Source organism: Balaenoptera physalus (genome assembly GCF_965194825.1).
Source record: "Balaenoptera physalus genome assembly, chromosome: 7".
Classification (NCBI taxonomy): Eukaryota; Metazoa; Chordata; class Mammalia; order Artiodactyla; family Balaenopteridae; genus Balaenoptera; species Balaenoptera physalus.
In genome coordinates, this window is record NC_138886.1 from 24,069,883 (window position 1) to 24,097,786 (window position 27,904).

At 45.8% G+C, this 27,904-nt stretch overlaps 1 protein-coding gene across 7 annotated transcripts in view; it reads left to right on the forward strand.

The window, feature by feature from the left end:
- Positions 1 to 27,904, forward strand: part of EPB41L4B (erythrocyte membrane protein band 4.1 like 4B) — a 143,516-nt gene that overhangs the window by 15,696 nt on the left and 99,916 nt on the right. For all 7 annotated transcript variants that reach the window (XM_082469146.1, XM_082469143.1, XM_082469141.1 and 4 more), the window contains exon 2: positions 22,935 to 23,039. In XM_082469146.1, the coding sequence (XP_082325272.1) occupies positions 22,935 to 23,039 (105 nt within the window). The remainder of the gene's footprint in view (positions 1 to 22,934; positions 23,040 to 27,904) is intronic.

Genomic DNA, 27,904 nt, shown 5'->3' on the forward strand with positions numbered 1-27,904 from the left:
TTCCACATAGATGAGTTTTCCAGAGAGCAGCAGTTCATTCTGTTTACTGACAAGACCCGTTTTATTCCAGCTATTTCATTTATTCATTAAAAACAACAATAAAAAATGATACAAATGAACTTATTTACAAAGCAGAAACAGACTCACAGACTTAGAAAACAAACTTACGGTTACCAGAGGGGGAGGGGGGGAGGGATAAATTAGGAGGTTGGGATTAACATATACACACTACTATATATAAAATAGATAATCGACAAGGAACTACTGTATAGCACAGGGAACTCTACTCAATACTCTGTAATAACCTATGTGGGAAGTAGAATCTGAAAAAGAACAGATATATGTATAACTGAATCACTTTGCTGTACACCTGAAACTAACACAACATTGTAAATCAACTGTACTCCAATATAAAGTAAAAATTTTAAAACAACACAAAACAAAAACACAGCAAAACGCAAGATCAAAATACAGAAACAGAGAGATCATCTAGTGTGTGTAAGGCACCATGCGAGGAATATGAAATGATCAAAAATGTGGGCCCTGCCTCTAAGGAGCTCATTTGGTGTGGGGTGTGGGATTGTCCTTGAATTGTCCTGCACGTCTCCTGGCCCCCAACTTTGCCTTGGTAGCGTGCTAAGGATGTCAAGGTTAAAAGATCCGCACCCCCAACCCGGCCATGGTTCCAGGCCTCCACATCATCTGGACACTCAGGTGGGCTGTGTATCATGTTCCAGCCTTCACCTTGTTGTTGCTTTACTTCCTGGCTCTGCCGGCGCACACCTGCGACTCTACACCAGGATCACTGGGCATGGGGGGAGGGCCCCCGTCATCAGAATGTGGTGCCACGTGCAGCCAAGTTGGAGAACCAGTGCTCTGCAGGGTCACGTTCTTTACGTTTGTGTAGTGTTTTAGGTTGAGATGGAGCTTTCGCCTTTCGTGGCTTAATGTAATCCTACTCGTAGCACCTCTTTGAGAGAATCGCGGGCATTCCAGTTTTATCGACAGTTCAGCAGCAAGGTTTCTGCCCAGTGTCCCACAGCTAGTAAATGACAGGACCACACCTTAAGCCCTTTTCGGGCTCTAAGTTCACTTCTCCCCAGTTCTTCCCCAGGGCTGTCACCCTAGTGGTGCTTGAGCTGCCGCACCCTCACTCCTCACACTTCACTTCTCGCCTGTGTACCTTTGCTGTGTATTCCCTTTCCTCTTGGCTGATTCTTTACCTCATAAGAGTCCAGTCGTCTTTGAGGACCTATCTCAGATGCGACCATGTTTGTGAAGATTGTCCTGAGCCCCCGCCCCTCCCACCCACCCTGCTCCTCCTCTGTCGTATTCCCTCTCCTGCCTGGGAAGCTGCAGGGCATCGTGCCTTGCATGGGACCTAGTACATTTCACGTCATAGTAGTTATTCATGTAGTAATTTGAGTAATAAATAACATTACTGACTTCTTGTTTTGCAAATGTTTTTATTTTGGTGAAATACAAATAACAACAAAGTTTAACCATTTCGTACATTCACAGTGTTAGGCAACCATCATTACTATCTAGCTCCAGAGCGTTTTCCTGACCCCTGGATCCATTAAGCAGTCAGTCATTCTCCATTCTCCCCTCTTCCCAGCCTCTGGCAACCACTAATCTGTTTTCTGTCTCTGGATTTGCCAACTCGAGATATTTCAGGTAAGTGGAATCATATAGAATGTGTGGCCTTTTGTGTCTGGCTTTCACTCAGCATAATGTTTTCAAAATATATTGACCATTTACATTATGATTTAAGCACTTTACTGGCTTAACTCATTGACTCCTCACAACCCTATGCGTTAGATAGTTCCTATTAACATCCTCATCATACAGAGAAAGAGATTGAGGCACAGAGAGGTTAAGCAACATGCTAGAGCACACACAGCACTTAAATGCTCTTGGTCCCTCTGCTGTCCTGCTGGTGTCTGCTCTTTCTGCTCTTGACCTTGATCTTTAGAGATTAGAGATATAAGCTCAATCTATGAAGTTGAATTTGAAGGACAAAAACAAAATTCAAGACAGGATTAATCTACAGCAAAAGAACAAACTATGATGCAGCTCCAGGAGCAGAAACCTCCAGAGGTACCCCACAAGGACTGCAGAACAGAATTAGTGGGGGAGGGGGTGAATTCTACAGTGAAAGGTCTTGGCTTCGTTGGAGTGGTCAGTTTTGTTACAGATTTCTCACTAGTGTCAGAGGTCCAGTAGAGGACTATATGTCTATTATCGGAAGCCAGCTAATGTTCCAGGATCATAGAAATGTTGAGGAATGAGTCTTAAGAACTCCTGAAAGGTAGGGGGGATCCCAACTAGAAGATTTCTTACAAAAGTGGAGCTTACTACGTGCCAGACATAGTTCTGAGCGCTTCTCGTATACTTAAACTCAGTTAATTCTCACGAAAAGTTTACAAGGTATCCACTGCCCTGTTGCACAGATGAGGAAACAGGTGCAGGACAGTTTAATGTCCCCTCCATGGCCTTGCCAGTAGAATGTGGTGGACCCGGGAAGTGTGGTTCCAGCATCCATGGTCTTCATCTTTGTTTTTTTAATCTTGATTTTCTGGTTTTGATTATAACATACCTTTCCTGGAGCAGTGAGAACAGAGCAGCCTAGTTGCTTGAATAGGAAGAAAAAACGGGAAAAACAGAAAAATATTGGTTTTATAAAAAAGAAATGTTACGCTGTCATACTAGTTCTGTACTTTAAAAAGTTTTTATTTATTTTTTTGAATTTATTTATTTATCTTTGGCTGCATTGGGTCTTTGTTGCTGTGCGCGGGCTTTCTCTAGTTGCAGCGAGCAGGGGCTACTCTTGGTTGCGGTGCGCAGGCTTCTCCCTGCGGTGGCTTCTCTTATTGCAGAGCACGGGCTCTGGCCGCGCGCGGGCTTCAGTAGTTGTGGCTCGCGGGCTCTAGAGCGCAGGCTCAGTAGTTGTGGCGCACAGGCTTAGTTGCTCCACGGCCTGTGGGATCTTCCCAGACCAGGGCTCGAACCCGTGCCCCCTGCATTGACAGGCGGATTCTTAACCACTGTGCCACCAGGGAAGCCCTGTACTTTTTTTTAAAATTAAAGCATACCTATTTATTTTAGAATTTTTAGGAATTATCGATTAAAACGTACAAAATCAAAATCATATAATACCTCCAGTAAGACATCACCACTTCATAACATTTTGGTGGTGTCCCTACCACCTTTTTGCTAAGGATGGATAAAGAAGTTTCTTTCAACAAAAATTCGATCATGCTCTGTATGCTTTTTTTTTTTTTTTAATTGTGGTAAAACGTGTTTTTAATCTTTACACTCTACTACCTCTTATATTTGAAGAAAAGCTTGGGGCAATCTGGACCTTGCCAGGGGAAGGAGAAATCTTATCTTTGCAGCCTAGGGAGCAACTGCTCCCTAGTATAGGAGCGTCTGAAATGGCTGTGGTGTGAGAAGGCCCATTACTGGGAATTTATGGCTCATAACAGAACCAGGGTTGGCCACAGGTTTTGATATCCTGCTGAGAACGCTGGGTCTTCACGTGCGTTCTCAGTCTTCATCTCACTTAATCCTTGCCGTGGTCCTCACTGCTCAGCAGTGCGGTGCCATCGTCCACATCTGGCCCGGAAGGCGGCTGAGCCCAGAAAGGTGTATTTGCTCTTTTGACCCTTGGGAGCTCTGCCACCTCATTTTGCTTCTCAGATCGCCTTAATCGCAGGCAGAATGGCTTGGGCACCATCAGAGCCGGACAGCTGAAGCCTTGCAGGGGTTCGTTGGAGGGAGAGGTGGATTTCCATTGGGGAGGGCTTCAGCGGAGGTGGCTGTGGGGTTCATTTTGACATTGAGTGATGGAGGATTGGCCGTCCAGGTGGAAGAATGGCGTGACCGGCCTTGCTGAGGAGGGCACAAGGAAGATGTGTCTGGGAAACAGAATGCAGCTCAGGGGATGCTGAAGCGGGGGAGATGGGAAGGGAGGCTAGGACCACTGGACGCTTGGAGTTCGGCTCTGGGGTGGTTGAAGGTAGACAGTCAGACTAAGGCTGTTAGCTGTATTGCGGGTCTGAACTAGGGTGGCGTTGGCCATGGACAGAGGGGCAGATGCAATGGAGTCTGAGGACGTGGAATCCAATGGATTTGGTGGCTGGATTTAGGAGTGGGATAGATGGGAAGCCAAGCTGTGATCGCCCCATTTTGTGCATGGCAGGTTGGCGGGGCTGAGAGCCTGGGGGTGGAGGGGCAGTGGGAAGGGGCCCTAGTACTGTGCTTGCTGGGTCCTTGGTTTTTTTAAGGTTTGCAAATGTAAGGGGTTTTTTTTGCATTTTGTTTCTTTAAGAGGACCGCCAAATGGTATAAACTTTAAGGTGCCATAAAGCCTGGATTCACTCCTGGTTGTATTTTAGTTGAGGCCAGTGTGAGGGCCCAGTGGGTCAGACACCTGGAGAGGAGTGTGGTAAGAGTTTCAGTGCAAGTCACATCCATGGGGCCAGCTGTGAGGCCAAGACAGAGAGGAACAGATGCTGCCAGCCATAGACTTGTAGAAGCTTGTTCTTGGCCAGGCTCTGGGCTGGGTCAGCCCGCACAGTCCCCGAGCACAGGTGCTAGGGTTCCTGTCGCCATTGTATACGTGAGCAAAGGAAGGCAGCCTGAGCTCTTGCCCCTCTGCTCTGTTGCCTCCCAAACCTGGGTGGCCTTGATATCTTCAAGGAAGAGTGAATAACAAGAAACACGGGCATTTATTGAGGGCCTCCTGTTGGCACAGAACCACACTAAGGGCCAGGTGGATACAAGACTGAGTCAAGGATGCATCTCCTTCCTCAGGTAACTGCTATTTAGTGAGAAGATGTGTCTTTTGCATTGGCAGAGAAAGCTGCAGGTTTTACCTGCTTTTACCCACTTTTACCCAGTTTTCTCGCTTAAGGAGGAAGAGCCAGGGCAAGAGACAGGGAAAAAAAAACCCCAATGGTCCACCCTGCTTCTCAGAGGACACTGCAGGCCAGAGCTCTGGGATGGCTGTGGCGGCACATTTTAGGTGCAGAAACTGGTGTCTAGAACATGGGACCCAGGGAAGAAAGCAGGGTTTGAGTAATTCATTGAAAACCATGGCTCTGAACCCCAGTGCAGGTTATTTTTATCTCAAACGTTTGTCTCAAAGCGTTATAGTTTATCCACAGAAGATGGCATGAGAAGGGTGATGAAGACATGTCTATACTGCGTGGCCCAAAGTGAATTTTAAAACTCATCTTTCTGTATTCACAGGCATTATGCCTAGTGAAGTAAGCCTTACACAAAGGAGTACCCTCTGGATGATTCCATTTCTGTGCGGTTTCAGAACTGGCAAAACTAATCTGGGGAAGAAACAATTCAGAATAGGTGTTGCTTCTGAGGGAGTGGGGACGGCCAGGGATTGGCTGGGAAAGGGCACCCAGGATCTGGGGCGAGAGGAATGTGCTGAATGGTACAGGGGTGTGGGTTACACAAATATTGCCATCTGTCAGAAGGGAACAGCTCAGATTTGCACATTTAGATGTAAGTAAATGTACCACCATCCCCGCAAAAGAAGTGTGAGAAAATTAATGGAGGACGGGGGAAGGAAGAAGTAGAGGAAAAGATGACATAGGATGTTGATCATTGTTAAGGCTGAGTGACAGGTGTTTACTATACTATTATGTTTACTTCGCATTTATTGAAATTGACCCTGAAAAAGAGTTTTAAAAGAAAGAGCGCACTGCGTAATCTTTGTTGATTTCTCCTCCTGCCAGGAATTCAGCCTGTTTGGTGTCCTCTGGGGAAAATGCCGTCTCCGTGGGCACTGCGTCTGGTCCCAGTTGCCCCCGGCTGTGGGCTCTCCAGACATGCTTAATTTCTGCCTTGTTGGTGGCTCTGAACTTTGGCTTCCTCCCCCTGGCACCTGCCACCTCCCCTGTCCTTTTGTCCTCTGTCCTTTTGCTTCGGGAACAGACCCTCCCCTTTTGTGACTTTGACCGTCCCACTCCACCCACACCTGGTGCTTCTTATCTCGGACTCCTCCCCCGGTGAGTCCAGGTCTTTCTCAGCTGTGAGTGAATCCACAAAGGCGCATTCACTTGGGCCTCATTTCCCAGCCACTTAGGGCTGTGAAGTGCCAGTTGCGTGCCTTTGTTCGGCCATCAAGATCTGTGGAGTGTAGGGACACGGCCCGGCCCCACGTCCCACCTGGCTGTAAAAGAGTACATGCTCCATTTACATATAGAACTTCAAGACAGACGCAGCCAATCTGTAGCCCCTTAGGGAGGGAGGGAGGGAGGGAAATTGGGAAGAGGCACACAGGGACTTCCAGGAGGCTGGGATCCGTCTGTATTTTGACCTGGGTGGTGGTTGCATAGCTATGGTCACTTCTGATAATTCCTAGAGTTGTACACCTGTGACCTGTGCAGTTTTGTCTGTGTATGTCATGTTCCAATTAGAAAGTAGACTAGAGGTCTGTACAGGGCTTTAAAAAATTCCCACATTTCACATAAAGAAATTCGAATTTTGTAGCTTTCTTGAAAAACTGGAAGTCTGATGGCACAGTCTGAATTCCAAGCAGTTGACTAGATCTGTGTGGTGACTGACCCCCATTCACTTGTGTGCACCATCCAGCAGGAACCCCCTGGAATGGGTGGCACCTGCATAACCCCATACAGTTTCCTCCTACTTTTACATTCCCTAGGTCCCTGAGAAGGTATGGGGGTTGGTGTTCAATGCCTGGATTAGAGGCGGTCTTGTAGGAATACCTTTTTTTTTTTTTTTTTTAAGAAAGGTGAACCTTTTTTTTTTTTTTTAATTTTATTTATTTATTTTATTTATGGCTGTGTTGGGTCTTCGTTTCTGTGCGAGGGCTTTCTCTAGTTGCGGCAAGCGGGGGCCACTCTTCATCGCGGTGCGCGGGCCTCTCACTATCGCGGACTCTCTTGTTGCGGAGTACAGGCTCCAGACGCGCAGGCTCAGCAGTTGTGGCTCACGGGCCCAGTTGCTCCGCGGCATGTGGGATCTTCCCAGACCAGGGCTCGAACTCGTGTCCCCTGCATTGGCAGGCAGATTCTCAACCACTGCGCCACCAGGGAAGCCCCAAGGAATATCTTTTGACATGGATTTGAAGTCCTGGGGTGCTGAGGAGGTCTCCTCTTGTGTGTGAAGCCATCCAGGCAAATTAGTTCTGCTTGAACTGGGGGAAGTTGGGGTTATGACCAATCCATAGCAGTTAGAAATGATGAGGAGTTACTACATTTGTACCTAGGTGTTTAGTTCTGTAAATAATTTCCTATTTGTGTCTTCTACTTTAAAGTAACATTCCATAATACTAGTTAACGCTTTTGCCTTGCTTGGTATTCAGCTGTCGATTTTTTTAAAATAAATTTATTTATTAATTAATTAATTTATTTTTGGCTGCATTGGGTCTTTGTTGCTGCGCGCAGGCTTTGTCTAGTTGCGGCGAGGGGGGGCTACTCTTCATTGCAGTGTGCAGGCTTCTCATTGCGGTGGCTTCTCTTGTTGCAGAGCACAGGCTCTAGGCGCACGGGCTTCAGTAGTTGTGGCACGTGGGCTCGGTAGTTGTGGCTCGCGGGCTCTAGAGCACAGGCTCAGTATTGTGGTGCATGGGCTTAGTTGCTCCGCAGCATGTGGGATCTTCCCTTCCCTGACCAGGGCTCAAACCCGTGTCTCCTGCATTGGCAGGTGGATTCTTAACCACTGCGCCACCAGGGAAGTCCTCAGCTGTTGCTTTTGAAAATGCATATATGATTGGCACATTTTCTCTTTAGTTCACGGGTAAGGCAAGGCTCACATTCTGTGTGGTGAACTTGCAGTCGAGATTCTTCTCACTGTAGCTCACACGAACCGCAAACCACATACCTCAGGGAAATAGTCTTGACAGTGTTGTCTCTACAGATCCAAACCTATGGAGAGGCTGTAGGCATCACACCCTCCTTTTCTTCTTCTGAATGTGTCATTCTCTGCCTTCTTCTGGCAGGAGACTTTTTTAAGACTACTGACTCACCGAAGGAAAAAGAGAGAAAAGAATGAAAAAATCAAAGGCCACCTATAAAAAGACAGCTTTGTTTGTATACCCCTCCATCAGGTGCATGGACGGTGGTGCCTCAGTTATAGTTTTATGACCCTAACAGCCAAGCTCACCAGAGACAAGGTTAAAAGTTTTATGTGCTTTTCCACTCATTAACCTTTTTTGAAAATCTTCTATGCACACAGAGCCAAGTAAATTAAGCCCTGAAATTCTGTGCCTTAGCGGTTGGCGTGATCACTAAAAGTGCTAAAATACAGGCTAATTTGCTAGCTGTGTTCATTGTTCATCCTTATGGAATCCCAGCCAGGGGTGGGACTTGAGGAATTCGGGATCTAAGACTGGGCTGTGGCTCGAGGAGTATCCAGGCTGCTGGGGACACGTCTCACCATCAGCTCCCGGGGAGTGCCGTGCAGAGTGTCTACGGGCCGCCACCCAGCACAGGCTCTGGACCCCTAGAGGGACATGGTGGGAAGTTCCCAGGGCTTGGTCCAAGGTCCTAGGCACAGCCGTGACCATGCTGGGTGGGGTCCTCTGCGTCTGTTTTCATCCCACCCTCACCGTTGCTTGGTGGGATGGGTGCTGTGGTATGTCCGTTTCACAGGCCGGAAACAGGCTTGGGAAGGTTAAGGGGCTTAGTGAGGGGTCATGCTGGCTCTGAGTTGTGGAGCCCAGATTCAAAACTGGTCCTAACTTGAAGCTGTGTTCCTCCCGGCACGAGTCAGATCAGGATGCCGTAACAAAGGACCATGGTCTAGGTGGCTTCAACAACAGAAATCTGTCTTCTCACAGTTCTGGAGGCTGGAATTCCAAGATCAAGGTGCCGGCAGAGTCAGTGTTTCTCTGAGACCTCTCTCCTTGGCTTGTAGATGGCCGCTCTCTTGCTGCCCCTTCTCCCTCTGTCTTCAGATGGTCTTTTCTGTGTGCAATCTTGTTGTCTGTGTGTGTGACCTAATCTCTCTCTTTATAAGGACACCAGTCATAGGATAGGGTCTGCTCTAATGAACTCATTTTAACTTAATTACCTGTTTAATTACCTCTGTCTCCAACTATAGCCACATTTGGAAGCATTGGGGGGTTAGGTCTTCCACATATGAATTTTGGGGGGACACAGTTCATCTCATAACACTCCCCAGTCACTCCACCTCTGTAAAGCTCATCTTCTGGGAGTGTTATGCTACCTAGAATGAGGCCATCTGCATCCACGGACCTGCCCTATGGGTGAACCCTGGGGCCAAGCCCTGTTAAATTCATCATCTCATTTCATGTAATCCTCAAACAGCCCTTCCAGGTACGATGTTTCCTGACACCAGTCTCGGCCTAAGCTGGGTACCAGAGCTGGGACTCAGATCCCTGCCACGCTGACCCCAGAGTCCACGCCTTCAGCCACTGCATCACGGGGTGTGTTGTGACACCCAGAAGTTTCAGAGCTGTGAAGGGCTCCACAGAGAAAAGGGGAATGGTCATTATAGGACCTAGTAATTTAGGGAAGTATGTGAGGTAGCACCGACCTGCCTTACTTTGCAAATTTAGTCGTGTTCCTAAGTTGCAGGATGGGTGGGGGCAGTCGTCCACCCGAAATTAGTTCTTTCTGTTCATGTTTCTTGGCTGGGTTTCCTGGGAATTCGTTGCATATTTATTTATATGGAGTTATTTCCTTTCAGAATTACACGGAGGGGGAATCTGCAATCTGGCAGCAAAAAGTAATTTGGCAATTTATTTTCAGGGCTGCCCTTCTTCCAGCAGCTTGTTTCAAACTCAGCCTCTGGCACAAAAGCATCCATCATTTTAATTGCATGTTACTGTTTAGCCAGACACAAATTTGTTTCATTTTCTTTTTCCTTTCTCCTGTGGTTTTTTTTCTTTCTTTTCTTTCTTTCTTTCTTTTTTTTTTTTTCCTTTTCTGATCCCCCATTTTAAAAAGCCAAAAATATTTGCTCAAACCAAGCAGTTTTTATAGTCAAGGAGTTTTTAACACTGAAATTTTTCATATTGCCTATTTGGTTCTTAACCATTTCGTAGCAGAAATGCTAGGCTGGTCTTTTTCTTTCCTATTCAAGTAACATAATGCATTTGTCTCAAGATAGTCCTAAGAAAGAAAATTGTATTGGTCTCAGGGTCAGAAGGCTGGTGTTCTATTCCTGGCTTTGTATTGGTTGCCTGACCTGCCTCTGGCCTCGTTTTTCCCCATCTGTAAAACGAGGGACTTGAATGAGCTGATTTCTGGACCATCCCTGTGTTCTTATTTGGTAACTCGGATGCCGAGTAGGATTCTGTTTGGGGCCCTTGTCACCATGGCTGTCTGGAGTTTGGCTGAGGAGCTTGTCCTGTCCCATATCACATGTTTGTATTCTGCTGGGCCGCAGATGGTGGTACTTTAGTTCAAGATTAAGAATCAACCCTGGGGACTTCCCTGGTGGCGCAGTGGTTAAGAATCCACCTGCCAATGCAGGGGACACGGCTTTGAACCCTGGTGGGGGAAGATCCCACATGCTGCAGAGCAACTAGGCCCGTGCGCCACAACTACTGAACCCACACGCCACAACTATTGAAACCCGCGTGCCTAGAGACCATGCTCTGCAACAAGAGAAACCACCGCAATGAGAAGCCCACGCACTGCAACGAAGAGTAGCCCCCGCTCGCCGCAACTAGAGGAAGCCTGCGCCCAGCAACAAAGACCCAATGCAGCCAAAAATAAATAAATAAATTAGAAAAGAGAAAAAGAATCAACCCTGTATCCCTCAGAAACGTTCTAAGGGATAAAAATCATTGTTTCCTTGAAATTAGGTAGAATGTGAACCTTGGTGTCCAAAGCTTAAAAAATTAGCTTTTACTGCTGCTCATACTTTTCTTCTTGCTGTAAAAGTATGTTATTTGTGTCTGTAAAATTGGCCATGAAGTACAGCAGTGCAGCCCCTTTGTAAGCTGCACCAAAGACTGGGGGTGGGGATGAAATGTGACTTAAGGTCCATAGTAGGTATTGAGTTGAATCTGGACGGGCGTCTGTGTATTGTATTTTGTTTTAGTGACATGGCAGAAAATTAGCTGTTACTGGCTTGGAGTCATCTTCTGCATCGCATAGCACCATCACCTTCCCTGTGGACAAAGGTTTCTCTTCCCAGCCACTGTCTTGGATGCTCGAAGGCAAGGCTCAGGCCAGACCGTGCTGACACCCTCCAACCCTCAACTCCTTTGTAGTTTGTGAGGTTTTCATTAAGTTTTATGGAAAATTTCAAATACACAAGTTGAGACAACTTGTATGTCTCATCATACAACAGTATGATGAAACTGTCATGTACACAACACCCATATATTATTTTTTTCTCTGGAGTATTTTAAAGCAACTCCCAAACAACTTATCATTTAACCTGTTAACACCTAAATGGGTAGCGCTCTCTCTCTATCTATCTATATATATCTATCCACCATCCCGTTATCACACTCAACAAAATGAACAGTGATTCCTTAATATCGTCTGATACCAAGTCCTTGTTCACCTTTCCCTCGTCATCCCAAAAATCTTTTGTGGTCGGTGGTTGGCTTGTTTGAACCAGGAGCCAACTGCAGACAACACACTGCACTTGGTAAATAATGTCTTTTAAGTGTCTTTGAATCCATAATTGTCCTCTTCCTCCTTTTCAGTGCAATTTATTGAGTTCTTAGTATGCAGTTGGTGAATGTAGAGCAAGGCAGCCTCAGACATTCCAGCCCTTGATTTTAATGTCTTTCTCCTAAGCAGAGTTTGTGGCCTCTGAAGAACAGTTTTTTGGTTTGTCTATCCTTTGTTTTTTAAGAATTAATATATTTATTATTCTAATTCCTCGTCTCCAAGCAGATGATACCTAAGTTAGCATCACAGTGTGGGATTCCTAAGCAATGTTTTTTAAAGTTATGAAAAACTTTTACATACTAAATCTTTTATAAAGTGCGCACACATGCCACGCACATGTGTTATATCTGTGTACCTATATGGTTTTCATTCTGGTTATCTATTGAATAACAAATTCCCCCAGTGCTTAGTGGCTTAAAACAACAATCATTTATCATAGTTCATGAGTTCTGTTGATCAAGAACCCATTGAGGGGGCAAGATGGGAATAAAGACACAGACCTACTAGAGAATGGACTTGAGGATACGGGGAGGGGGAAGGGTAAGCTGGGACAAAGTGAGAGAGTGGCGTGGACATATATACACTACCAAACATAAAATAGATAGCTAGTGGGAAGCAGCCGCATAGCACAGGGAGATCAGCTCGGTGCTTTGTGATCGCCTAGAGGGGTGGGATAGGGAGGGTGCGAGGGAGGGAGATGCAAGAGGGAAGAGATATGGGGACATATGTATATGTATAACGGATACACTTTGTTAAACAGCAGAAACTAACACACCATTGTAAAGCAATTATACTCCAATAAACATGTTTAAAAAAAAAAAAAAGAACCCATTGAGGTGGGGCTCAGCTGGGATTTTCTTCTGCTCCTCATGGCATCGATCAGGATCACCCAGGAGTACTTAGCTGCCAGATTGGCTGGTGTGGAAGGTCCATGATGGCTGCACTCACGTGTCTGGCACCTTGGCAGGGATGGCTGGAGGCTGGGCTCAGCTGGGACAGTTGAGAGGAACATCTGCTCATGGCCTCTTCAGCATGGTAGTCTTAGGGTAGCTGGATTTTTCACATGGTGGCTGGCTCTTCCCACAGAGCAAGCATCCCAAGAGAACTGTCACTCACCTTGGAAATCACAAAATATCACTAACGCCATATTCTGTTTGGTTGAAGCAGCGCCAGGCTCTTCCATACCCAAGGGAAAAAGAAAAAGACCTTGCAGCCATCTTTTTAGTGGCCACAGTTTAAAAGATTAACACAAAAATTAACACTGTAGGTACTTGCCACCGGGGACCTTTTGAGTCCCCATGTACTTGTTTCTCTTGATGGAAGATGGAGGGCACTGGGATGGAAAGCCCCTGCCTTAGAGGTCATTCAGGGCAGTCTCCTGCCCTCATCCCATTCTCTAGGGCTTCGAGTGGACTCAGTTGGGCAGAGAGCACTGTGACTGTTCATGACTCACCTAGCTTAATGATAAAGGTGAGGAGAGGCTCCCAATCCAGAATTCTAAGAGTCATTTGTCCAGTGGACCTTTGTGTTAGGGAGGTTGTCTGATATTTTTGTCCCGGTCTGTAGGGATCGCATATGAAAATGTGCCTGATACTAGTTACCCCCAAATTAAAGAGTATTCAACATGTGTTGTTTTAGTGTTTCTTATTGAGAGTGGGAGGTATAATATTTGAAGTGTTGGGTGAAACCAGTTTTCAGGGCTGGTTCTCCAGGATCAAGTAGCTTTAGGATCCAGACTTCATTCAGCATCTTGAGGAGTGAAAGGGAACCCCTCCCTTCAACTAACCGCTGAGTCACATGTGTCAGGCATGCTTGGAAGGAGCTATAGGGAGACAGAAACCGAAGTCATTAGGAGGTGTTAGGTATTCCGCACGGATTGAAAGAAGGTTCATAGGCTCATGGCCGTTGGGACCATTGAATTCTCACAGCAGAAACAAATGAGAGCTTTGGCTCTTTGCTGAGATATAAATACAGTTTGGCCTGAAGATGGTTTATCAGCCTGGAACAGGGGCTGATCAGTAGTTAATCAATAATGCAACACAAAGTCTCAGTGTTTTGGATTGATCTGTCCATCAGTTGAAGCCAGTGTGGTGCTCTGTTCTGGAACCCTTAAGCCTACAACCTACCCACCCAGACCTCATGTTGCACGTGGAGAGCCCCGCGCCCCTGGTTGAAAGCGAACCCTGCTCGTCACTGCCTCCTTTCACTGACTCACATACCAAGACGACTTTCTTCTAAGATTGTTCTCACTTCCTTGTTGATCAAAATCAAGGGCAGTTGTTTCTGTAAATTTTCTTTTTAATTAATTTATTTTATTTTTGGCTGTGTTGGTTCTTTGTTGTTGCACGTGGGCTTTTTCTCTAGTTGCGGCGAGCGGGGGCTACTCTTCATTGCGGTGCGTGGGCTTCTCATTGCGGTGGCTTCTCTTGTTGCAGAGCACGGGCTCTAGGCACGCGGGCTTCAGTAGTTGTGGTGCCCGGGCTCAGTAGTTGTGGCTCGCGGGCTCTAGAGCACAGGCTCAGTAGTTGCGGCGCATGGGCTAGGTTGCTCCACAGCATGTGGGCTCTTCCCGGACCAGGGCTCGAACCCATGTCCCCTGCATTGGCAGGCGGATTCTTAACCACTGCGCCACCAGGGAAGTCCCCAAGGGCAGTTGTTTTTGCTACGTCCTCTGAGTTCTAAGAGGTTGTTAGCCAGGCAAATCAGGAAATTAATCACATGTGCCCTGTTTTACCAGAATTGAATTTCCAGGAGCTGCCCAGCCTGTGGATGTCCCCCATGCACCGTGTCTTGACTTCTGTGTTAGTATGTGAGCAAATCAACTACTTTGCGTCCTGCCACAGCTTCCCTGCCCTCCAGACAAAACTGGAATTGCCCCCACCCCACCCCACCATGAGATCTATTTGTGTCGGACCATGTGGCCCTGTATCCCAGCTGTAGCCAAGGCCACATGTGAAGTAGGCCTCTCAGCAGCGATGTGTTGAATTAGGCTTAAGAAACATTTCTTATTTGCTGGACATGGCTCATGTGTTTGGAGCCAAAGAGGTGAATGAGCTGACCAGAGAAGCAGTGGGATGAGGTGGAAAGAACTCTGTCCACCTGTCTAAGAATCCGGAAGGCTGGGTCCTGATTCTAGGTGTGCTGCTTGTAAGCAATATGAACTTGGTCACGTAACCTCTCTGAGGCTCAGGCTCCTTCTCTGCAAAATGGGGTCATGGAACCTTTGTAAACATGGAGATCCTCTTCAACTGGGAGATGGAATTTATAAGCTGGAGAGCCTGGCCTTCAGTCCAGCAGATTAGGGATACTTCTGCACGGTCTTTGCATCAGTAGATTCCAGTTTTGAGTCACCAGATCTTGCCGATGGCTGAGATGCTATTTCTCACTCGTGATGAAGTTTCAAGGTAACTTAATTGGGTAATTTCAGATGTTTGTGTTTACGACATCCTGGTGTAAACAGTTTATATTTCTTTGTGATGACTTAGTAGTGATGGCAATGGGGACAGAGACCCCTGGGCCGCTTTGTGTGCGTGTGCGTGTAATAGAGAGCTAGTTTCCTGCTAAGGCTCAGAGAAGACTAGCAAGTTACCAAGTTGCGGGGTGGGGTTAGGAACTAGTAACTCACCATGAATTAGCACTTCCTAGAAACAGCTGAAAGATGCCTTGAGGTAGGTGCCTTCTGGGAACCGCTAGCCAGGAAGCCCACCGATGAGAACAGGTAGAGTTCCCAGAACTGTTTAAACAGGGGTGTTTACGAACTTGGAAAGGAAGGAGTTGATCTCCAGGGACCAACAGGGATTTACCAAAAATCCCAAAGCCTCATTAGCCTCAGTGTTTCTTTAAATGGCATTACTAGATCACAGAGTTCCTGTACCTCAGTTTTTGTTCAGCATTTGGCAAAAAGTATATCGTGGTATTCCTGTGGACACGTGAGAGAAATAAGGTTTGGACGAAAGTGATAATAATTCCTTTGTGTATATAGGACACCGCAGTTTACAGTACACGCTCATTTGCTTTCTTGCTTTTTTATTAACATAATGACTTAGCAAGGTGGACGGGGCGGAGGAGAGTACCCCATTTTTCAGATGGAGAGGCTGAGTCTCGGGGTGGGGCTTGCCTAGGGTCACCGTCATATTGCTAGAAAAGAAACAGAGCTGGTTTTCCAACCCAACTTTTTTTTTAAATAAATTTATTTATTTTATTTATTTATTTTTGGCTGCATTGGGTCTTCGTTGCTGCGCGCGGGCTTTCTCTATTTGCAGCGAGCGGGGGCTACTCTTCGTTGCGGTGCACGGGCTTCTCGTTGCGGTGGCTTCTCTTGTTGTGGAGCACGGGCTCTAGGCATGCGGGCTTCAGTAGTTGTGGCGCGCAGGCTCAGTAGGTGTGGCTTGCGGGCTTAGTTGCTCCGCGGCATGTGGGATCTTCCCAGACCAGGGCTCGAACCCAATTTCCCTGCATTGGCAGGTGGATTCTTAACCACTGCGCCACCAGGAAAGCCCCCAACCCAACATTTTTGCCTCTGAGAGTTCCAGGGCATGGCCCCCCCGTGGTACAACTGTGTGCATTTATAACCAGGCTGTGGCCACCATCAGATGGGTGCCTTAGTACTGTAGAAATAAAGACACCGCCCCTCCCCCACCCCCACCCCGTACCCTCCACCCCTCACCCCTTCCTGATTATCAGATTTCCCATATGTTGTAAAACTAAGATCAGTAAGTGGTATATGGGATAATAACCAGGGGGGTTAACCTTTTAATAATGTTCTTAAAAGGATAAATTGTGGGCCAATTTAAATAAGATGACATTTAATTGGAGCAAATGCAAAAGTCTGCACTTAGGTTTCAAAACCATCGCCACACTTATTTTGGTTATTTTTTAACCCATATATAAAAATCCAGAACTTGATAATATTTCGTAGAAGGCATAGCATTTTCATCAGCCAAAAGGGCAGGCCACAGTGTGGCATGGTTTTCAAAACACCAGTGTTCTAGACTGCTTTAGAACAGACAGCGAGTCGGGAAGGGGAGATGGTAGTACCAGGGTTCTCCATCCAGGTCCCAGCTGGCTGTAGAGAATTCCCAGTGGAGATGAACCAGGAAGATCAGACTTGTGCAAAGTGGGTTGTTTGAAGACTGTCTTGGGAACTGAGGAGTCTCCTAAATCCACATCAGCAGTTACGTTTTCGAGCTTTAGAATGTCGAATGGTAAAGAAGCAAAGATGAACAGGACAGGGTCCCGCCAACAGGAAGTTTAGTGATGATGATTGTCACTTGAAAGTGGCCATGGGGATTGGCTTGTTGCAGGTGGGGATAGCAATGGGGACGTAGGGGAGGAGGACATCTAGGCAAAGGAATGACACAGGCAACACTGTAGGGGTGGGACCTGCTGTCTGTGGTGAGTGGGCATCGTGGTTGGAGAACACGTTTGCCTGGAGCCCAGGGTACATGTGAGGCCTGTGGGAGGGAGAAGGAGTATTGGGTTGGACGGCATAGATTATGCAGAATCCCTAGCACCAGGCCAGGAAGCCTGCGCTTCATCCTCTGGTGGATGTTTTTGTGCAGAAAAGTGACTGAGATGAGGGCTGTGTTGTATGAGGACCATTCTGGCAAACACAAGGAAGATGGGCTTTAGGAGGGAGACGCTAGAGGTAGTGGGACCACTCGGGGGGCTGTTGCTGTGGTCTGTGTATGAGGTGATGTGGCCTGAGCCACAATGGAGAGGAAAGAGAGAGCCTTCTGAAGATGGGTGCAGAGGGGCGTGCCATCTGATGGATGTGGAACTGGTGGATGGAAGAGAGGCTCGTGTGCCTGCAAGGCTCCTGAAATCCTTTCTCTGCCCAGATGTTATGCTTTCCACCAACTAGGATGTATACGCTTGACTAGCACTTGCACACACAGCTTATTTCCTCCTTTCAAACCTACCTGGGATGCACGGCATCTTATGCTATTGAGACTAATGAGATTTGGATGGATTGGCTTCTATCTTCTTTGTTCTTCCAGGACCACAGTCGACCTATTACATTGCAAGTGGGTCAGGTTACAGTAAGACGTTGCCAGTTGCATCTATCTAAGAGGGTCAGGCTGGTTCATTTATTTGGGGGACAGTTAAGACATCCGCTGTCCAGCAGTCTTCCTTATCGGGACCATGTCTGGGAACCAGTAAATAGGCAAAATCAGAACCTCTGACTGGCTAACAAAGATATCACGATGTCCATACCTTTCCCTGCTGGCTGCCTGCCTGACCCAGTCTTTAGCCGGCAACTCTGTACTCTTATTTTACACATGATTTTAATGCACGTGGTTATTTTTAGCTCCTCTCAGATCAGAAGGAGCTGCTATAGAGAGACATACTGTCTCCAAACCACTGGTTGCTGGTCCCTGTAAAAAATGATGTGCTGAGACGGGAGGAAGAAAAACTAGGCAGCGTGGATGTAAGAACTCGAGGGTAGAGCTCTCTAGATCCTGCTGTGTTTGGGGACAGCTCTCCATACGTGTCTTGTAGTTGGTAGATTTCAGGATGGTGATGGGGAGTTTGTAAGGTTTTACATTGAGTATATTCTGTTTGGGAAGGCAGGGAGGTAAGTGGTATTGCTACTTACGGGGCTCGGGTCTTAAGCTGTTCAGGATGATGTTGCTCCGCAAGAAGGACTTGTTCTTCTGTAGCTTCCTGTAGCTGCTCCCTTCCAAACTTTGTGACCCCAGCATACCCCAACGCCTAGAAGGGTGGCTGGCATTTGACGAGCAGCTGGTAAATATTTGTTGAATGAATGAATGGATTCATCACAGAGGGGGAGACCCAGTTAATGTTGAGGCAACAAGGAGCAGCTTCCATTCTTGTCACATTAACAGATCTCCTGGTGTAATCACTAGACAGCACTTCACATAATAGCCACAAAATTGTGTTTAGGTAAATGGCCTTGGAAGTACAGCACAGTTCCCTAGATGCTTGTTCATGGAAAACTTAATTTGAAAAGATTTTAGTGAGTGTATTCTCATTTTTCGCCCTGCCGCTTGTGAAATATCAGTCTGTTTTTCGTGCTTTGGCATGACCCATCCAGAAGATTTGTTTCGTGGCCCCATCCATCCCCCATCCACATATCCCCATCCATCCATCCATCCATCCATCCAGCAAACAGACATTTGTGGAGTGCCTGCTGGGTGCCAGCCAGGCATGTGTTCTGGGGATGGAGGGAAGAGAGAGTGGTATCCAGGTGAACACAGCTGGTCTCTGCCCTTGGGAGTGCTCAGTCTGAAGCAGGAATAAGACAGGAACATGGGCAGCTATGGTGCAGTGTGGTAAGTGTGTATGTAATGAAGGCATGGGCCTGCTTGTGGGAACCCAGAAGAGGGGCACTTACTGCCCTGGAGCGGGCGGGGAGAGTAGAGTTGGGGACGCTGCCGAAGGAGGGAATGTTTGGGCCAGTAAGCCCGAGATGACAGCTTGTGGGCTTCTAGGGGCTGCCCTGAGTAAGATGTCCTGGCTGGCAGTGCAGATGAGTTATCTGGAACCTTCTCAGTTTTGAGAATGGACACTGTGGGCTGGGAGGAGTGAAAGATGGTTGATTCAAGGGCTGTGGCCTTGACCCTCCTGTCTTCAGCCTGCCCTTAACTCCCTGGGACCTCTGTTTCAAGGACCCTTCTATTCATTCCAGCCCTCATAATTTCACCAGATTCTTTTTAGAGCAGCAAGGGGCCATTGGGAATTCTCTTTTCCAGCAGAAGAGACCGAAGAGCACACTTGGTGGGGGAGGTGAGTGGGGGGAAGTGTTTATAGGTGAGTAAAAATAGTGTTTCCTATCCGCCAGACCCTGCTGTATGCCACCTCTAGGTCCAGCTGAGTGAGGGTCTGTCAGCAGAGGAGCCAGTCTGGCATTGGCAGAAGGGACTCACTGCCCCTAGAAACGTTCTTTTCCTAACCGCCACCTTGAGCTCATTCTATATTAAGAGCCACTTTAGAAAGACATCAGAAAAGTAAAATTTGGAATGACCTAGACAGAAACTTGGGCTAACCTCCGTCATTTTACATGTGGGGAACTGTGCTTTTTCAGTTCATTCTCTGAGAGTGTTAAAATTACATACTGGATGGTAAGCCCTGAACCAAAATAGACCCAGGTGGGGAGCAGGTTGGATTTGGGGTCATTTGAGTTTTGGTGGCCCTGTATATTCAGGGCGCCATGGCCATGTCTGATTTGCAGCTGCAGGGGAAGTCCAGGATGGCCGTATGGATTGGGGGAAATTATGAATAGCTTAAGGTTGGAGTTAATGGTGCATCTGGGACTAGAGCACAGGTCTTTTGCTTTCTCCCAGTGCAGTTCTTTCTGCCACATCCTGCTGCTAAAGCTTTACTCTAACTATTTTTTTCCCACTAGGAAACCCACTGATGAAGCATTGGCACCGTGATAATAGGTGTTGCGTGGGGCCAATAGCACTGGATAGTAATTGGAAGAAATACATCCAGAAGATGGATTCTTATGGGCAAGGAGGAAGAGTGCCAGAATTGTGATTTTTTTTTTTTTTGAAATTGTATTTGCTGCCTAACAACTGCCAAAAGACCAGTGTTAAAAAAAAACTTGGGAAGAAAACCATCCATAGTTTCTCCATGCTAACACAGCTGTTTTAGTTTTTGCCAATTTCCTGTTTTTATCAAGTAGTCCGTGTACAGTGAATACATATTTTTATGTAGTTGGGATCACAGCTTTCTATTAACAGAGTTAAGTACTCTGTTTACTTAATGTTTGTCATAAGAATTTTCCATATTTCTGTCTCATCTTCATAATTCTCTTTGGTAATGGCCAAATAGTATTCTGGAGTGCTGGTGGGCCCCAGTGCTGTGTTCTGTGATTGGAGTTTCAGTTGTTCTTCTTTTTGCCCTCCCCTGATCCTGCCTTATTTCGCCAGTAGATTAATTTGTAGAGAACACCACTGCACGTCAAGTCTTCTGCTTCTGTTGAATTGATGCCTTCAGAGGAGTATTTCCAGGAAGGAAAGAGACTGTAATTCATTGATGTAGTTTTGATTTTTTTTGTTATTGTTGTTTATTTGTATAACGCAAGTACAGATGTACAAATAAAACAAAGGTACAGTTTAATGAACTACTAGAAGGTAGACAGACACCCTTGTACCACCACCCACGTCAAAAGCTGGAACCCTGCCAGCCAGCCAGAAGTCCACCGTTACCCCCTCCCTGTGCCCCCTCCAAGCCCCAAGAGCAACAACTACTCTGACTTTATTACAGTCACTTCTTTACTATCTTTCCAAGTTTGCTCACCCAAGTGTGCATCCCTAGACATTGCAAGTTAAGTTTTCCTTTTTTAAAAAAATGTCTTTTAAATCTCTTTTAATCTGTAGGTGTTCCCTCCATCTCTTCTCTTCCCTATAGTCTGTTTGTTGAAGAAACTAGGTCATTTGTCCTGAGGAGTTTCTAGAATTTCCCACAGGCTGGATCTCGCCAATTGCAGTTCCATATAGTTTAGAACATTCCTCTGCATTTCCTACAGTTGGCAGTTGGATCTAGTGGTTGAATCAGTCCCAGGGTTGATTTTGTTTTTCCTGTGGAAAGAGAGGTGTGAGGAGCAAGATTATATCTTGGGTGGTGGGACGTTCTTCATGGCGAGGAACATAATGGTTGTCTGTCTGTCTCCTATTGCGATGTTAGTAGCCACTGGCGTCCAATGCTTAGAGCCTGCCATTCATTAGAAGTTGCAAAATTGTGATATTGCAATTCTGTTATTCCTTCTTCATTTATTTGCTGGAATACTACTATAAAGAAAAACTTTGCTTCTCTACTATTTTTAATTGTTTATTTATAGAGATTCACATACCATACAATTCACCTATCTGAAGCATGCAATTTAGTGGTTTTTAGTATTTTCATAGAGTTGTGCATCTATCACCACAATTAATTTTAGAACACTTCATTAACCTCCAAAAAATCCTACTCATCTTCGCTGTCACCCCACAAACCTGGCAGCCCTAAGCAACTACTAATCTCATTTCTGTCTCTAGACTTACTGTTCTGGACATTTCAAATAATATGTGGTCATTTGTAACTGAGTTCTTTCACTTAGTATAATGTTTTCAATATCCATCGATGTTGTAGCATGTATCAGAACTTTATTCCTTTTTATGGCCAAATAATATTCCATTGTATGGATATACTGCATTTTGTTTATCCATTCATCAGTTGATAGACATTTGGGTTGCTTCCACTTTCTGGCTATTAGGAATAATGCTGCTGTGAACATTTTTGTACCAGTTTCTGTGTGAGCTTAATGTTTTCATTTTTCTTGGATATTTACTTGGAAGTGTCATTGCTGGGTCAAATGGTAACTCTAGGTTTAACCGTTTAAGAAACTGCCAGGCTGTTTCCTAAATCAGCTATACAATTTGACATTCCTGTCAGCAGTATAAGAGGGTTCCAATTTCTCCAACATTGGTTATCTGTCTTTTTTATTATAGCCCTCCTAGTGGGTGTGAAGTGTCTGATTGTGGTTTTGATTTGCATTTCCCTGATGAGTAATGATGTTGAGCATCTTTTCATATGCTTATTGGCTGTTTTTCTGTCTTTGGAGAACCATCTATCTATCTATCTCCTTGACCTAATTTTTAATTGAATATTTGTCTTTTTATTATTGAGTTGTAGTAATTCTTTGTATGTTCTAGATAGAAGTCCCTTGTCAGAAGTATGATTTGTAAAATTTTCTCCCATTCAGGGTTGTCTTTGTACCTTCTTGATATCATGGTGTTCTTTGAAGCATAAAAGTTTTACATTTTTGATGATGTCCAGTTTGTTTTTTCTTTTGTTGCTTGCACTTTTGGTGTTTTATCTAAGAAACTGTTATCTAATCCAGGGTCATGAAGATTTGTGTGTATGTTTTATTCTGAGTTTTATAGTTTTAACTCTTACATTTAGGTCTGTGATTCATTTTGAGTTAATTTTTGTATATGTTGTCATCTACTCTTTGGTTACCCAGTGCTACAGCTAAAGGCAGGATCAATGCTTGATTTTTTTTTCCATTTATTTACCATTTATCATAATAAGACATTGGTTCCCTAATCATCCTATGAAGTTGTAGTTTGGTGGGTTTTTCTTGTCATTATGTATGCTTAGATTTAATCATGAGTTTGTATTATAATAAAAATAATTACATTTTTAAAAATTTATGTACTGTGACACATACATGTATGCAATAGAGAGAGAAAAATGATTTTGTGGTTTTTTTTTTTTTTAAATCTTGTTTCTTATCCAGTTGTCACATCCTAAATTTTCATCTACCCAATTGTCTTCCAGAAACATGCCAAAGGCCAGGATTTGTTTGATCAGATTGTGTACCACTTGGACCTGGTGGAAACAGATTACTTTGGCCTCCAGTTCCTTGACTCTGCCCAGGTTGCGGTATGTATTCCTTTGATTCCTTACAGGATGGATTGGCTTTTCATGCTAATCACAGATCCACGGTTGCTAGAAATTGGTAGAGAAAAACAGGAGGAAAACTGTGATATTGTTGCAGTAAGGAGCATTGGGATTGAGGTGCTGGCGCCCATGTGAGATGATGCATCTGTGGTGCCCCACCCTGGAGATGGCCAGTACCTGGGAAGGGAAGAGGAAGATGTGTTCCCTTTACACGTGGGGATGCACTAGGGGAGCCTTTCCAAGCATGGGGATGCAGTGTGGGCACATCTCTAGAGTAGGTAGAGAGAAGAAATATCATTATAGGAATTCTTTTAAGGATGCTGCTTGTATTTAACCAGCAGAAGAGGCTGTGCTACTCTCCTCTCCTGGACTCTTGCCAGGTGTAGCAAGCAGGTGCTGTGAACACAGATGAATTGCAGCTGGGCTTAGTGGGCTCAGGGGCTGGGCGGTCGGAGCGGGTCTTGGCATTGCTCAAGAACCATCTTGCAGGCTCCAGCAGGTTGCGTTAGGTCAGCAAAGACTTCCCCTGCTTTGCCTGAGACAGAACTGTGTGCAGTGGAGGTGCTCAAGTGCATGAACTCGACACAGCTCAGAACCACTCTTTCATTTATTTTAATTTCTTTATTTATTTTATAACTGACCTACAGTACTATGTTAGTTCCTGTTACACAACGTAGTACTTCAGTATTTCTGTACATTTCTAAATTATCACCGTGAAAGCCTATTTACGACCTGTCATCGTATAGAGATATTACCTTGTTACTGACTGTATTCTCCACACTGTACATTTCATACCTGTGACTCATTTATTTTGCAACTACTGGATGTTTGTATGTCTCAATCTCCCTCACCTATTTCTATCTCCCTCCTTCCCCCCTGGCAACCACCTGTTTGTTCTCTGTATCTGTAACTCTGTTTCTGTTTTGTAATGTTTGTTCATTTGTTCTGTTTCTTAGATTCCCCATGTAAGTGATAGCATACCATGTTTGTCTTTCACTATCTGACTTATTTCACTTAGCATAATACCCTCTAGGTCCCTCCATGTTGTCACAAATGGCAGGATTTCATTATTCTTTTATGCCTGAGTAATATTCCATTGCGTATGTATTATAGATACCACATCTTCTTTATCCATTCATCTATTGATGGGCACTTGGGTTGCTTCCATATCTTGGCTATTGTAAATAACAGTGCAACGAACATAGGGGTGCATATATCTTTTCTAATTAGTGTTTTTTTCCTTTGGATAAATATCCAGGAGTGGAAGTGCTGGATCATATAGTAGTTGTATTTTTAATTTTTTGAGGAGCCTCCATACTGTTTTCCATAGTGGCTGCATCAATTTACATTCCCACCAACAATGTATGAGGGTTCCCTTTTCTCCACATCCTCGCCAATACTTGTTATTTGTTGTGTTTTTGATAATAGCTATTCTGACAGGTGTGAGGTGATACATACCTCATTGTGGTTTAGATTTGCATTTACCTGATGGTTAGTGATGTTGAGCATCTTCTCATGTTTCTGTTGGCCATCTGTATGTCTTCTTTGGGAAAATGTCTATTCAGATCCTCTGCCCATTTTTAAATAGGATTGTTTGGGTTTTTTAATGTTGACTTGTATGAGGTCTTTGTATATTTTGGATATTAACCCCTTATCAGATGTATCGCTTGCAAAGATTTTCTCCTGGTCAGTAGGCAGCATTTTCATTTTGCTGATAGTTGTCTTCACTGTGCAAAAGCTTTTTAGTTTGGTGTTGTCCCATTTGTTTATTTTTGCTTTTGTTTCCCTTGCCTGAGGAGACATATCCAAAAAATATGACTAAGACTACTGTCAAAGAGCATACTGCCTATGCTTTCTTCTAGAAGTTTTATGGTTTCAGGTCTTACATTTAAGTCTTTAATCTATTTTGAATTTATTTTTGTGCATAATGTGAGATAGAAGTCCAATTGATTCTTCTGCATGTAGCTGTCCAGATCTTACAACACCATTTATTGAAGAGACTGTCTTTGCCACATTGTATATTCTTGCCTCCTTTGTCATTGATTAATTGATCGTATAAATGTGGGTTCATTTCTGGGCTCTCTATTCTGTTCCATTGACCTATGTTTCTGTTTTTGTGTCTGTACCATACTGTTTAGATTACTGTAGCTTTGTAGTATAGCTTGAAATCAGGGAATGTGATACCTCCAGCTTTGTTCTTTTAAAAAGCAGGAAAGACTTCAGGGTCTCCCTTCCCAACAAAATCTAGCTTTGGGTTTCAAAGAGAATTTATTCAGCAATCTAAAAGTATTTATTAAGTGCCTGTTATGCACTGGGTCCTGTTCCAAGCAGTGGATAATGCAGTGGATGTATGTAATACCTATGTAACATGACAGATGGTAATAAGTGTTAAGAAAAATAAAGCAGAGTGAGGCGTTAGACAAAGTAAAGGGAGGGTGAGGGAATAGACAGAGTAAGGGGCAGCGCTATTTTAGACAGAGTATGAAAGGGTGAGTTCCCTGGTAGGAGATGTTTGAGCTGAGACCTGGAGCTCCTCATCTGTGGCTAAGCCTTTCTACCTGAAAGACACTTTTTAGAGAGTTCCTGGGGGCTACCCATGACGGTTGTAAGGAGATGCTCAAAGTCGATGCCTGGAAATTGGGTCTGCCTGAGATGGTTACTGTGATGCTCAGTCTGCGGTGATAGGGTGGAGCCAGGACTTAAGTGCGCCCGGGCTACAGTGCCTGCTGGGCAGACACTCCCCTCTGTTCCCGCTGGATGCCCCATCTGCACCACTGACTTCCTCTCCACCTTCAGGACCTCCTGTCTGCTGACAGCCCACTCCCCCACCCCCCGACTGTTGCCACGAACACCCCAGCTGCCTCCTTGAGTTCGTGGTCCTGATTCCTTCCTGTGAGCCGGAGACTCTCACTCTGGCCACTGTGGCCCTGGGGAGGGCAGACCAGCTTTTCCCTGTCCCCTCCCCCATGCAGTTCTGCTTCCTTTGAGGTTGGACTACCCAGTGCTGTGCCCTCTGACCTCAGCGCTCTCCTTCCCATCCTTCAAGGCCTCTGGTGCCTGTTTTTCTCTTCCCTGGGCAACCTCAGAACTCAAATTGCTGACCCCTCTAAACATTCCAGACATGGTTTCCTCTCACTGAAGCTTCATTTGAGCAAACCTCACACAGATGCACTTCTGGTCCTGTCACCACCCCAATCACTCCAAGATCCAGAATTCTGTCATTTCTCGTCCCATGACAACGTCCTGTGATGGCGTTCTTCCAGTTCTTCTACATGTGGCCTTGGCCCACGAAAACTCCTCCTACTCTCTCCTTCCTCCCGGCCTGGCGAAGCTCAGCTGTCTCACCTGTGTCCCCACTTGCCCTTTGATTCTCCTGCTCCCGTGACTGTCCCCTGGCCTCCCTTTGACACGCACGCAGGCCCATATGCTCCCTCTGCTGCTTCTCCCGGGCTGCCAGGCGTTGCTGGAGAGCCACGGGCTGTGCGTTTTGGCACCAGCACAAATCACAGATCACAGGTTCAGCAGAGTCCAAGCCCCCGAGCTGTTCTTGGAGCCTCATTAACCCCCAATGGACTCTGGGGGTTAATCCCAACTCTGGAATGCCCCAGGGTTCCCCTCTGACTCTGGATCACAGACCCATAGTCCAGTTCCCACAAAGACTGGTCTCATGGTTGGCCTTGCCACCTACTGAGAAGACCGAGTCATTTAGCTGAAATGCCTTGAGTTTTCTTCCCTGCATCCCAAAGTTTCTTTTTTCTCTCTGTCCACCCTTTTTACTACTTTGTTTTAAGGGAGTTTGCCTGTTTCTCCAGCATTTACTCACTACACCTGCATCAGAGTTCCATTTCCGGTTGCTTCCTGGGTGCTGAGTTTAGAGTTCTCCTTGCTGTCCCCAGCATCTGACACTTGCCAGCCCTCCTCATCCCGGAAACTCTTCTCTATTCTGCCTTCTCCTGTTGTCCTAACATGTGTGGTATTTTTGGCTTCAGATTGTCTATGGCTCTGGACTGAGTCAGACCTGGACCTTACTCCTGGTTCTGCCCCAACTCATTTGATGGGCTTTAGATAAGCCACCTTTTCTCCCTTGGGCTCAGTTTCCTCATCTGTAAAATGGGGTTCTTTTATTTATTTACTTATTTACTTATTTTTGGCTGTGTTGGGTCTTCATTGCTGTGCGGGCTTTCTCTAGTTGCGGCGAGCGGGGGCTACTCTTCGTTGCCGTGCGCAAGCTTCTCATTGCGGTGGCTTCTCTTGCAGAGCACGGGCTCTAGGCCTGCGGGCTTCAGTAGTTGTGGCTCTCAGGCTCTAGAGCGCAGGCTTAGTAGTTGTGGCGCACAGGCTCAGTAGTTGTGACTCGAGGGCTCTAGAGCGTGGGCTCAGTAGTTGTGGTGCACGGGCTTAGTTGCTCTGTGGCACATGGGATCTTCCCGGGCCAGGGACTGAACCTGTGTCCCCTGCATTGACAGGTGGATTCTTAACCACTGCGCCACCAGGGAAGCCCCTCTTTTTTTTCTTTTGACCACCCCAGGCAGCATGTGGGATCTTAGTTCCCTGACCAAGGATCGAACCCGCGCCCCCTGCAGTGGAAGCTTGGAGTCTTAACCACTGGACTGCCAGGCAAATCCCTTAAATGGGGTTCTTGGACCTGTTCTCCCAAGAGCTCTTCTAGGTCTAATGTCCAGTGATTCTGAGTCTAAAGGAGAGGCAGGCGTGTCTGCCCCACAAATCTTCGCTAGTCAGGGAGAAGATACCCGTTATTTCTGCCATTAGAGCCAAGTACCTGTTGTTCTGCTGGCGTGCCCTCATCCCCAGGCGACTGCTTTCCAGCCACACGGGTTCCCAGACAG